This window comes from Macrobrachium rosenbergii, chromosome 12 (assembly GCF_040412425.1).
Source record: "Macrobrachium rosenbergii isolate ZJJX-2024 chromosome 12, ASM4041242v1, whole genome shotgun sequence".
NCBI classification, from domain to species: domain Eukaryota; kingdom Metazoa; phylum Arthropoda; class Malacostraca; order Decapoda; family Palaemonidae; genus Macrobrachium; species Macrobrachium rosenbergii.
In genome coordinates this window covers 47,586,361-47,600,496 of record NC_089752.1, presented here as the reverse complement: position 1 = coordinate 47,600,496, position 14,136 = coordinate 47,586,361, and the positions used below count along the sequence as shown (strand labels likewise).

Here is a 14,136-nt window from a genome sequence, read left to right as displayed (position 1 = left end):
TGTTAAGATAAATATATAAATATATATATATATATATATATATATATATATATATATATATATATATATATATATATATATATATATATATATATATACACACACATATATATATATATATATATATATATATATATATATATATATATATATATATATGTGTGTGTGTGTGTGTGTGTATGTATGTATGTATGTATGTATGTATATATACATACATATACATACATATATATATATATATATATATATATATATATATATATATATATATATATATATATATATATATTATATATATAATTGTGTGTGTATGTATGTATGTATATATACATACATATACATATATATATATTATATATATATATATATATATATATATATATATATATATATATATATATATATATATATATATATATATATATATATATATATATATATATATATATATATATATATATATATTATGTGTGTATGCATTGTCAAGGGCCCCCTTTTCCTCTCAAGTTTATATAAAATTTAGGTTTTGCTTTCGTTAATAGTTGGACAGTTTAGCGCCACTTGTATTCTGGTGAGTGATTTATATTCACTGGCACTGCTAAATTTAATCTATCTTTGGTTATCAAGTAGTGTTTGTGATGAAATAGAATTTTAATATGCATATTTGTTGAGCATCAGAGTCTGCCGTTAACAGTATTTTACGTAATTGCCCAGATTAATTAATGTCAGTTACTTTTATGTTTCAACTTTTTTCCCCGAATGATATTGTCAGGTTATGAAATGTCTCACTGGAACCCATTTACCGGGAATAAAATGCAATTGAAAGGTTTTGTATTCGTTCCGGGTAATTGGAATGGTTATCGCTGTTGATGGTGCAATATTTTGGATGAAGTTTGTTTCGTATTACATTTCAAGTGAAAACTTGGTATTGCTGTGATATTTTCACATGGTAATTAAATTTTAGTGTGCCTACTGAGTTATACAGACTGGGTAGTCATCGTGTAAATTTAGGTGAGTTGAATTTAGTGATAGATTTTGTAACTAGGTATATATTTTAAACAATAAATTGGTATCGTTTTTTCCCAAAGAGTGAGTAACAGAATGTCGTGATGAGAGTATCCATTAATTTGTAACACTTGAATGGTGTTCTTTTCATGGCCGGCCGCAGCATATTTTTTCAAGGGGAGGGCGCCAGATCTTAATACTTACATGGATAGTTTCCGGTATCAAGCAGACAAACACTTCTGACCCTTTGAACTTGCAGGTCAATTTCCAAAATCAGTATCAGTGCCTGCATTTCTTTAATGAATAAAACAGTTTATATATATATATATATATATATATATATATATATATATATATATATATATATATATATATATATATATATATATATATATATATAATATGTGTATATGTGTGTGTAATTTTTTCCATCATGGGGGGGCGCCAAGTGCCCCCCTTGCCCCTACTTGCGGGCGCCCATGATTCTTTTGCTAAAGGTATTAAATGCTATATTTTTTGCTTAGTAAGAAAGAGACCAGCTGTACGGATGAAAATATATTTCGGTTTTTTCTCTAGCCTGAAATTTTACGGGTTCCTTTTTGTAATCATTGTCTGCCCGGTATTCAGCTAACCCATCTGTCCAGAATTTTCTTTTCTCTCTTGATACTTTGCTTTCATTCATGGATAGACTTATCTTGACCTTATTTCATTTGGTAAAGTTCACGCTCACTTTTCAGTTGTGATTTGTTTTTATTAATTGCTTCTTATAGTTTGACTAGTTATGTATTTATCACCACTTTTCAAAAATAGTGTACCTTAAAATGTGGTGGCTCAGGAAAGTATGTGGATTTCAGTAACACTATACATGCTATAACTGCTGTGGCACTGGTTAATGTTGATATTATATTTGTTGTTAATAGCATTCACAGATTTCAGTGAGAGAGAGAGAGAGAGAGAGAGAGAGAGAGAGAGAGAGAGAGAGAGAGAGAGAGAGAGAGAGAGAGGGTTTTGGGGTGAGGATGGTTCTATGTCATTATTAGTGAGATTGAACGCCGTCATTGGCACATGTTTCCAGACTTTGGGCTCTGACGTGATTAAAAGAAGGGTGACTCAGAATTTGTAAGCCGTTGTCAGACTTTTACACAAGATCGTGTTGGGAAACACATAAAGTGCCTTATCGTGTATTCCGTTTTCTTGTTTTTTTCCCATGAATTTGGTGTAAAGGCATAGATTAGTGGAACTCTTTCGTAAACATGAATAGGAAATTTTCATTAGGTAGTCTTGCACTCCGCTTGTCTCGTCATTTCAAAAGTAGCGGTTATTTTTGTTCATTTTCATGTACTTGTTATAATTTGTACCATTATTATTATTATTATTATTATTATTTTTAACACGGGAGAGGGAAGAAAGAAAATGTTTTGGATAGCGACTTGGATTGAGGAGGGTGGAAGGCTTATTTCTTCATCCTTATGTAAAGGGTACAGTGGGAGATAATTGGTAATAAATAACCATATGTGAATGTCATTGTCACTGCTAGGTTATTTTTCCCATATCATTTCTATAACCAGTTTTCATGGATTCTTTCTATAGTGTTGTTCCAAGGACCCCAGCAGTTATTAAGGTTACAGAATTAAGAAGCAAAAACCACAATGCTTTGTTTAACATTTTACGACCACTGCTATGGGCCTCGTGAAATTCAGAACTAAAGTTTTAAAGCAAATCATAATCTAAAGACCCTCAATCGTTTTAGTCCCCAACCTTCCAGCGTCCCGAGTGACTTTTTACCAAAGGTTCGATTGATAACTGTGATGCAAGTTCAGTTTCTTGATTAGGCCTTCTGTCCATCTTCATTTGCTTTAACCTAATCATATGCTCTCTCTCTCTCTCTCTCTCTCTCTCTCTCTCTCTCTCTCTCTCTCTCTCTCTCTCTCTCTCTCTCTCTCTCTCTCTCTCTCAAGTGGTCAAGTAGAGGAATTGGTATAATTGGTGGACGCAGAACAATGGTGTTCCATTGTCAACCATTTGTTTTTGTTGGTCAGTTCGGAAGTGTTTGTACTTGATTTTTTTAACGTAAGGGACAGAATAATCTTGCTAACATCAGCACATGCAGCACACTTTCTTTACGCTACTAGCATGTGCCTTCGTTTTCATTCTTTATTTCGTTCCTCCAGGTTTTGTTAGGTTTAGGTCTTGCTAGGAAGTAGCGCTTCAGTTTAGTAGGTACGACATGCAAATATCTTAAACACAAGATCATAATATGTATGTTGTAACTGTATATCAGTGATAATTACCATAGCAAGGATCATCGTCCAAATCCAGTATAGATTATAGTTATATGGGCGATATCGTGGAATGATTTAATGATATAGCTATTTAAGGAATGCTAGTCACACTTGATGAATGACGTCCATTCCATATTTTAGCCTATGCGTAGATTCCTCTTTTAATAAACGATAGTTACCAGAACTGTAAAAATTTTGAGAAGTGTGATCAAGTAATCTATAATGTAATAGTATATAATTACTATAACTTTGTTGCAATGCATGTCAAGGAAGAACGCCTCTAATTCCACTTCTATATCTGGACTTTCACATTCTTTGCGAGAGTATCAATTGTCATTAAATTGTGTTTTTTTTTTCATGTGTATATAACATGGTGGATTTTTGTCTTTGTGCCCGAGTTTCAATTTTAACTATACTTGCAAACACACACGCGCGCGCGCGTGTACATATACACACACATATATACACTGTTTGTGTGCGTCTGCATATTAGTGGATAGTAATCTTCGTTTCTTCAGCTTTTGCACCTGAAAAATACTCTGTATTTATTGAAGACTGCAACTGAAAATTTAATCCGGAAATGGAAAAGAATTTGTTTATTGTTTTTTGAGCCTTCGTCTGGTTATGCTTTTCTGGTAAAGAAGTTGATCGTTAGTTATCCATTTTGTCATTTCTTCTGTCTTTTTAACTTTACATGATTTGCTCTTCAAGTGGATAATTCCTGTGTTTTCACAACGTATGATTGGTTGTGGTTATAGGATATATGAACATCTAAGGAATACCTGACTAATAAAATTTCTGCAACTGGGAAAAGAACTGTGGAAGTAAGATGATTCGGTCGCAACAAAGATCACTCAAAATAATTTTCTTCCAAGCTGTCCAAAGCAGCACACATCCAGAATGACTAAACGAAAACAGAATTTTTAATTCTCTGCTTTTTGTGAATCCTGTGAACCTGAGTCAAGACGGTATATCGTTTCTTTCGATATGGTCTCGAGCGCCTTTTCCATCGTTTTTTCTGTACTGAAAATAAGGATGACTGCCTTATGGGCATTTGCATAATAAAGTTCTTGATGATATTGCAGTTATAAATATTGTTTAGAGTAAGGACGTATTACTTAATGAAGGCACATCTGAACCTGCCTGTCCTGTGCACATGGCGCTGATACGATTGTTAGTAGTAGAGAATCCTTATGTTGAGACTGCAGATATTGTTAGCACAGTCACAGACGACCACATGGAATTTTCATGAAACTGGACCTTTATTCTCAGTGACTTGGGCGATATCGTAGATGGTTTTACCAAATAGTTATCATCATTCTTTCTAAAACCTCTTCCCCACCCCGGCCCCAAGCTGAAGGGAAAATTGAGAGTAGACAGTTTTTAAAGGTGTAACAGGAGGAAAACCTCGCAGTTCCACTATGAAATAATTGTTAGGAGAGGGTGGGAAGTAAGATGGAAGTAAGAGAATATGAATGGAGGTACAGTAAAAGGAATGGAAGAGGTTGCAGCTAGGAGCCGAAGGAGCGCTGCACCGAACCGTAAGTAATGCGTACCGTGCACCGCATGAAGTGCACTGACGGCACTGCTCTACGGGTATACTAAAGTCCCCTGTCTTCAGGAAGAGGCTCACCCTATCTCCCTTTCAGATTATTCTATTCCATTTTTGTAATTCTATTCCATTTTTTTTTTCAGTACTTTTACTTACATTCAGCATATAGTGTGCTTTCATTGTTCCAAAACTCATTGCTATCAGCGGAGGTTAGGAAGGTTTTGTTAGTGCCACATTTGTATGTTTTTTTTTATGTAAATTTTAAGCTACTGCAAGTACGCTATTTTGTACTTTATATGGAAGCATACCATCACAGATAGATGCTATTAAGAAAAGCTTAAAATCGTATAATTTTCCTTCATTAATTCAGTTATGTTTTTATTGATGCATGGACTGTCATGTGATTTAACTGATATTTCTTTCATTTGAGAACGATTTTATTTTGAGAATAGGACGATAGGTTCTGGTAAAGCCTCCTTACTCTGTATTACAAAAGTAAATCTAATGTTACCACTGGCATGCCCACTCTTCTGTTCGGTTTATCTACAGAACGTAACCCCTGGGTTCTTCATAATTGTTACCTTCTGCCCTTTTGGAGCTGGTCATCTCATTATACATATAGGTCTTTGTGCATAATGTAGAGTAAGTATACATATTTACAGAATGATTAATATGTTCGTTCAGGAGGATGTTCTTCCTAATTTCCCAGAATGTTGTTTTCAGTACTTAACACTTCAAGTCTTTCCGCTTTAGGCGGTCGAAAGAAAAATGTTATAGGGAAAAAATTTCAGCATTTTTTTATAGACCCATCTGTTATTTCGTACCCACTCCACGTTTTTGTGTTTTTTTCTTTTGGTTCAGTTCTTTTTGAATAATCTTTAGTGCACACTTGTCCAAGACCTAAGTTTCATAATCAGTCAATCAATCATGTAGTAGCGCTGGTGAACTGGCTTCACGTCGTCGTCTTTTAACCTGTCTTTTGCCATTCTCTCTTTAAGCTTCTTTGCGCTATTTCTGTGGGCTGCACAACCATTGTCATATTTTTAACATTAAAAAAGAAACGGTGCTACTTTGGCTTGTCATCTACGTGTCACCTAGTCCGAGGTGCTATAGTGTGGTAAATGTAAAGTAGACGGTCGCACGAAGATATCGTTTAGTAATATTATTATTTGTCGACCACACAATATAGAAATTGGTGTATATACAGTAATACTTAGATCCCCGAGGGGCTAGTACTAAGCACGGCGTCCCAAGGAGCGTCTGCCATGTTTAGTACTAGCACCTCGGAGTAGGTGACGGGTAGATAACAAGCCAAAGTAGCACCCAAGAAACTTTCTGGATATCAAACCGGTTCAACCGAAATTTGCGCTGCAGAAAGTTTCCAAATATCGCTTGAGAACATCCAATCTTTCCCCCTCCTCCCTTTACCGAAGAGTAATCTACTAATGAAAGCGGCTTTCTCACTCACATTAAGTCCTCTTCCTTAGTTCGCGCTTGTAAATACTTATGAATACAGAATGGAATATTCATCAATAGGACTTGTTTTCAAGTTTTCTGTTTTTTTTTTTTACGAAGGATTGTATTTTATGGTGGTTATCAAAGTCTCTTCATTAACATTATATATAGTTTAACATTTATTATAAAACGGATAATGATTTAGAAGGAGTTCATGCGAAGTAAAGGGTATAGGTTAAGAAGGTGATAGTAGTGTACTCCAGCTACTTAACGGTCGTGTAGGGGCAGTTGAAGCTAGATGACCGGAGGATATAGCCGTCTGATATTCCCAATTTCCAATTTAGCCCAACCGATACGCTTTAAGTGTACATAAAAACTAATCACCGTGAAATCATGGCTCTCACATCAATCTGTCATCGTCAAAGTACTTTTCTTGAACAATACGTAGACGTTATTGTCAGAATCAGGATGCATTCTCCTGGTTAATGAATATAGTTTCTATCGCAGTTGGTACATATGAGCTTAAATTACACGTACTTGACTTTAGTTAGAGAGCGATTCTCTCCAAGATTCCTCGTTGGGAGAGTGGGTTCCGTTCTTAGCTAGCACTCTGTTGGCCGCGAGTTCAAATCTCTGACCGGCCAGTGAAGAATATGAGGAATTTATTTCTGGTGATAGAAATTCATTTCTCGCTATAATGCTAGGTTACCAATTGGTTCTTAGCCACGTAAAATGTCTAATCCTTCGGGCCAGCCCCAGGAGAGTTGTTAATCAGCTCAGTGGTCTGGTTAAACTAAGGTATACTTAACTTCTCCAAGATTCCTTTTTTCACGTTCTTGCGTCCGTGGTGAATTTGCTCAATATACAGGGTCAGGCAAAATGATCGGACACATTTGTAGGTTTCATAAAATGCGAATGAAGTAAAGAAACAAAAAAGTGTTTTTATTTTTGAAAAGTACATATAATGCCATTTTGTTTCATTATGTTTTAAAAATTAAATCAGTCAAATGGGATCCATTATTGTCCACACACTGTCGAAGGCGTTCACGAAAGTTGTCTATAACTCGGCGGGTCATTTCATGTGGAATGGCAGTAATTTCTTGACGAATTGCATCTTTAAGTTGTTCAATAGATCGAGGGCGATTAATGTATACCTTTGACTTGAGGTATCCCCAGAGAAAAAAATCGCACGGATTTAAATCAGGTGAACGGGCGGGCCAACCGATATCACTACGCAATGAGATCAAATGACCAGGGAACATCTTCCTCAAAATCCCCATCGCACGTCGAGAAGTGTGGGCTGTTGCCCATCCTGTTGAAACCAAACACTGTCCATATCGTGGAGCATATTCAATTTTGGTCTGAGAAAAGTCTCTAGCATCTCACAATATCGATCAGAGTTCACAGTCACTGTAACGTTGTCTTCTTTGAAGAAGTACGGACCCCATATACCGAATTCTGCCACAGCACACCATACAGTCACCCGAGGATAATGCAAAGGGCGTTCATGCAACTCACGAGGGTTGTTCTCGGCCCAGTATCTGAAGTTTTGCTTATTCACTGCGCCACACAGGTCAAAATGTGCCTCGTCACTGAACAGCACAACTGCTGCATGGGGGACATGTTGAATTTCCAAACACAATGCTCTGCGAGTTTCAGTGTCTCTTTCGCTGAGTTCTTGTGCCAACATCATTTTGTATGGATGCATTTGAAGATCATTGTGAAGAATTCTTCGCAAACTTCTTTCGGAAAGTCTAAGAGCATGGGCGCGTTTAAATGTGGAACGGAGTGGAGACTGTTGAACTGAAGCTCTTACCGCTGCCACATTTTCTGGAGTTCTGGCGGTGCGAGGTCGGGCGGTTGATTTTCGTTTCAATGCAGATCCAGTAGCTCTGAAGTTGGTAACCCATAACAAGATCGTGTTTCGAGCTGGTACGGGATCATGTCTACCAAGATTGAAGTGCAAACGGAACGCTCTTTGTGTTGCAGTTACAGATTCGTTTGTTTTGATAAACGTTTCCACAATGAAAGCGCGATGCTCACCAGTCCAATTCATGGCAGCAACTGAAAAAGAAACGTAAAACAATGGCATTATAAAGAAACAAAACAAAATGGCATTATATGAAAAAAATGGCATTATACGAGGGTAAGTCAAAAGTTCCAGGAAAAATTGTTGAATGATGTATTTACAGGAATGAAACAACCCAAATACTTGGTAAACAATTATCTGTAATGTAGTGATCCATATAGACTTGTTACCTCAGTCATCCTCTTGCTACCGTGGTGTTAACATCTGCTTCAGAAAAGTAACTTCTGAACCCATGGAAAATAAAAATTTTGAGATGAGAGCTAACATCAAGTTCCTGACCAAGCTTGATTGGAAACCAGGAAAAATTATTGAAGCTTTGCAACAAGTTTATGGAGATTCTTCTCCATCTAAATCAGTTGTTTATGATTGGATAAAGCGATTTAAGGATGGTCAGGAGGACCTCAAAGACAACCCAAGAGAGGAAGACCATCGACTGCAAAAAATGAAAGAATTGTGGCTTTGGTGCAGAATCTAGTGGATGAAGATCGTCGGATTACTATCGATATGATAGCTAATGAAACTGGGATCTCCCATGGTTCCACATTTTCAATTTTAAATAAAAATCTTGGTTTGAGTAAACTTTCAGCACGTTGGGTCCCAAAAGCGTTGCGCGAAGACCAACTGCATCAAAGAGCTGAACTTTCTCTTGCAGTTTTAACGAAGATTGAATCAAATGAATCAGAGTTTTTGACCGGATTGTTACTGGACATGAAACTTGGATCCATCAATATGACCCAGAAAGTAAAATTCAATCAAAGCAATGGTTACCGAGAGGTTCAGCTGCACCAGTGAAGTTCAAAGTGGCGAGATCTGCCCAGAAGGTTATGGCAACAGTGTTTTGGGACTCCAAAGGAGTGATTTTGATTGATTTCCTTGAAGGACAAAAAAACAATCACTGGGAACTACTACAAAAGGTGTTTTTGCAAAAACTGAAGACTGCATTGGCTAAAAACGTCGAGGAAAGTTGCACCGCAGAATTTTGTTCCATCATGATAACGCTCCAGCACATTCATCAAGGGTTGCAAGAGAAGTCCTACGGAAATTTAGGTGGGAAACTCTTCCACATCCTCCTTATAGTCCTGATCTTGCTCCTTCAGATTTTTTTTCCTGTTCCCAAAACTCAAGGAACACTTAAGAGGAGTCCGTTTGAATCTTTGGATGCTGCTAAACATGCAGTTTCAACATGGTTTTAATAGAAAGGCCCCAAATTTCTACAAAGAAGGGTTGCAGAGGTGGAAACAGCGCCTTGAAAAGTGTATAGAGTTAGATGGTAGATATGTAGAAAAATGTTTGAATTTCCTTAAATAAAGAGTATATTGAATTTTTCCTGGAACTTTTTGACTTACCCTCGTATGTACTTTTCGAAAATAAAAACACTTTTTTGTTTCTTTACTTTATTTGCCTTTTATTTAACCTACAAATGTGTCAGATCATTTTGCCTGCAAAAAAGCAGGTAGAGGGTTGGGTGGGAGAGTGGTGTAGGTTGTGTAAACTGCTGCAGATGTTACATGACGGTATTGTTATTGTTTACATCTTTTCTTGTTCAAGTTTCATTTACCATCCTTACTCGTGAGTTGCGTCTGCCTTTACTGTTTGAGTCATTTTATTATGGCAGTATCGCATACATGAAGAGCATAAACCTTCGTCTTCGCGCTTTGTGTAAAGGATTTTCGTCTGCCTTGAGGAAAGCTAAATCACAGGGAATAAAGATATCTCTCTCTCTCTCTCTCTCTCTCTCTCTCTCTCTCTCTCTCTCTCTCTCTCTCTCTCTAGTAAATCAAAGCGTTCTTTCTTTCAGGGAAGCATTATTTAAATAGATTGTAATTTTTTTTTAAATTCCGAGACAGTTTAGAAAGGGTAGGATTCCTTTAAAGCTGTTGAGTTTTCCACCAAGTAATTCCATGTCATAGGGTAATAATGTCCTTTTGTCATTATGTTGCAGTAAAGTGAAGTAGCGTTATAAGTGGAAGTCCCCTTTCCTAGGCTCCGATATTCCAGGCAGTAATATTCCGGGCGTCGTCGGTTGATTTTTACGAAGGTCTTGTTATTGTCATGGCAGTTGTTCGTGTTTTGTTGCTTTTGTCTTATTGGCTGGTGGTGTTGAAAGATGACCTGCCTATAGTTGGAATGTCATTTAATGTTCTTCAGAATTCCTGCGCTATTATAAAAAAAAATTATAATGAACTTGATCCTGAATATTCATTAGGAATTTTCGGAAGTTTCACTTGGTTATTTAAGCATCTGTTTCTCTGGAAATGCAATATTGCAAAATGAACTCAAAAGTTTTTTTTATAGCAAAATGAACAATGCATTATCAGTTTTACAAATGATACGATAAGCGTCACAATTCTTGAATTCTCCTGTGGATGAAACAAGGATAAAGGATTTTAGTAAGTCAGGTATGAACTCTCGATGCTTTGATGATGACTATTCTTCTTAGAGAAAGATTTGTAATGGAGCGATGTAAAAACTCACAAGTTATGAAACTAAACGTTACTGAAGTTGTTGTTATTGTTGTTAACCTAGTTTTATTCGATGATGTTCCTGCTGAGTTAACACCCCCGTGAGCTACGTATATATAAGCTTTTAAGAATATTAAGAAACTGATTAGCTGATATGGTTAACAATAAGGTTTACTGGCAATGGGGTTTGGTTTTTATTTATTGGGTATTATGAAAATATGGTGAAGGTTAATCGAGAAGAAACTAAACTCCTCCCTTTATGAAAAGAAGCTGCTGTTTTTGGGTTTAGGCGAATAATGAGGGGAAAGAAACCCGCATGGGCAAAGAAATAGAAGGTATGGAACTAACCAGGAACAAGGCTTACTGAGAAGCCCATGAAACTATTATGAGGGTCACAGCCGTTGTCCCGGTGTTTTTCCGGAATAAAATTTTATCAACGTACCTGACAAAGATGACACTTTGTCACAGGGTATCTTACATCCCCACCTAATTTTTGACAGTATTCTGTATTACGAAAGTTGCATAATTCTGATAATTATAAGAGTAACACCGACTTCTTGTAGACATCGTCAGCAAACTCAGAGGAATGTCTTTCGAAGATATAATGACGTAACATGACGTCATTAACTTGCCTCCTCCTCGATGGATAATTGGCTATTCGTGTAAAAGTCTCAACCTCTGGCAACAATGAAGTACAACCAATACTCCTTGTTTACACTGTAGTATATACCTTAGTTTTACCAGACCACTGAGCTGATTAACAGCTCTCCTAGGGCTGGCCCGAAGGATTAGACTTATTTTACGTGGCTAAGAACCAATAGGTTACTTAGCAACGGGACCTACAGCTTATTGTGGAATCCGAACCACATTATAGCGAGAAATGAATTTCTATCACCAGAAATAAATTCCTCTAAGTCTTCATCAGCCGGTCGCGGGAATGGAACTCCGGCCCATCGAGTGACAGTCTGAAGCTCAACCGGCTCGACCAACAAAGGGATTTACAATTTGCAGTAGTGGTAGTAGTAGTAGTAGTAGTCGTATATAGGATTTATGCCATGAGGTCGACTGCTAGAATCCTTGAAGAAAGGGGTTTCCACAAGTAATCCGAGAAATTACATTCTGTCTCTATTTCTCCATTGAAAAATTATATAATTAAAAATCAATTAGCAAAGTGAAGAAAACTTTGGCATTCGTCGTAACTCCTTTGATATTTTTCCTAATATAACAGTGACGATCATTGTAATAAATAGACAATTGCATAGGATTAGGTTGGTAAGTGATCTTAACACAAAATGACCAACAACCCTCTATCTCTTTTTCTTGCTAATATTCTGTAATTTTTTTTTATACATTGCTTTTTCCTTACTTGCTTTCCAACACCTCCAACTATTTCTCAGACTTGAGTGACATTAATAGGTTCCACCCTTAGGCTGTGCCCTAAATTCCATAATCCAAGTCGATCTAATCCACTGTGAAGAGTGGCCAGTTTAAAATAGTAACCTGTCAAGTATAAGGTGATAGGGAAATTAAAATGGAGATTGCCATTTATTTATAAAGTGGCTTGAACACCGTAAAGGTGTATTTTCTGTAAGTTTTGTCGCTGTTTGAGGAGTTGGTTTTTAGAGTAGATCATTAAATCGATATACTTCGAGTTATTGATAAGTATCAATATGTGTAATACATTTTTATAATGAAACAATTATTGTTAGGCTTATATGTTTCAAAAATATATTTTGCAAGTACAGAAATGAAACATCCAATACAGAAAAACAATTTATTCTCCTTCGTTGTCCAGGAAGAGCTCTTCATCCTCATCCTCATCATCAGTGGCTATGTTTATGATGACAGGTTCCAAGCTCTCATGGTTATTATCCAACGTCCAGTACTCCTCCTCAAAGCGCTGAGACTGAAGAATAACTCCTGTCCACACCTCTGGGTTAGTGCAAAGCCTGGACTCCTGTAACTTGGCCTGAAGATCCGCCCTTGTGAATCGCTGGAGGGGTGAGCGGACATGGCGCTTCATGCCCTGCCCAATGGCATTGAGCTCGGGGTGGCCCGGAGGAAGGCGTACGACCTCATGGCCCCACTCTCTGATGATGTTGTCCACTTTGTAGCAGGGCTTCAGCCGATTTTTTTGGCAAATGAGAAGTATCTCTGGGCGTGTGGCTCCTGCTGGGATAGGTATCCTACGATGCTCCAGCCATTTGATGAGGTTCTCCCTTTTGGTGGCCGATGTAGGGCAACGACTATCTTTTGTTAGTGTGCTGTGATATGGAGCATTGTCTCTCACAAGTACTGATGGCTCGGGGAGGGACGGCAGGAGCTGTGTTGTTAGCCACTGGTGGAAAAGCTCGCTATTCATTTCCCCATGATAGTCTCCCTGGTTAGACTTGGCTGGGTAGCAAAAGTATGACCCTTCTACGAAGCCATTGTCCGTGCCAGCTGCAACTACCATGAAATGCTCTCCTTCTCCATGTGGCACGTGATGGCTGTAAAAGGCGCTGGTGTTAGCCTGTGTGGTATCAACCCACTCCTTGTTGTGGCCCATCCAGGTGGTGAACCAAGTTTCGTCCACATACACCACCTGTCTTCCCTCCTCCCGGTGGTGCCACAGAGCTCGGAGAGCACCGATCCGCCGGCACACGATGTCGAGTGATTTCTTTCTCACGTACACCTTTTGCTGAGATGTCCGATACTGAAATCCCATTGCCTGCATGAATGATGTTGGCAGTCTTGAGGTCAACCGTCAGGGTACTAACTGTGAAGTACTGCTTCTCAGCGAACTTATGGTGAATGAAACGGCGAATGGCCCCAACTGTAAAGTTGTGGAAGACAGGTGGTGCTGGTGATGCTGCAGGTGTCGAGGGGGGAGAGGTGGGGAACGTGGTGGCATGGTTGACTACTTTCTTCACTGCCCTCAAAGTCATGCCCATGATAAGTCTTACGCGTTTGTATGCTCTGGAAGAAAATTGCAACATTAGCATATATATATATATATATATATATATATATATATATATATATATATATATATATATATATATATATATATATATATATCTTCTTCATATATACTGTATATGTATATATATATCTTCTTCATATATATATGTATAGTATATATATATATATTTATATATACAGTATATATATATATATATATATATATATATATATATATATATATATATATATATATATATATATATATATATATATATATATAGAGCCTCGATGGCTCAGTCGGTTACAGCAGCAGCTTCGGACTTCGTAGAGGTCTGTGGCGCTGGTT

At 37.3% G+C, this 14,136-nt stretch overlaps 1 protein-coding gene across 1 annotated transcript; it reads right to left on the bottom strand.

Annotated features, from left to right (window-relative positions):
* Window positions 1-12,618: 12,618 nt before the first annotated feature.
* On the bottom strand, window positions 12,619-13,551 carry LOC136844005 (uncharacterized). The gene has a single exon (XM_067113017.1). It carries the CDS (start codon window positions 13,549-13,551, stop codon window positions 12,619-12,621), a length of 933 nt encoding a protein of 310 aa, XP_066969118.1.
* Window positions 13,552-14,136: the final 585 nt, after the last annotated feature.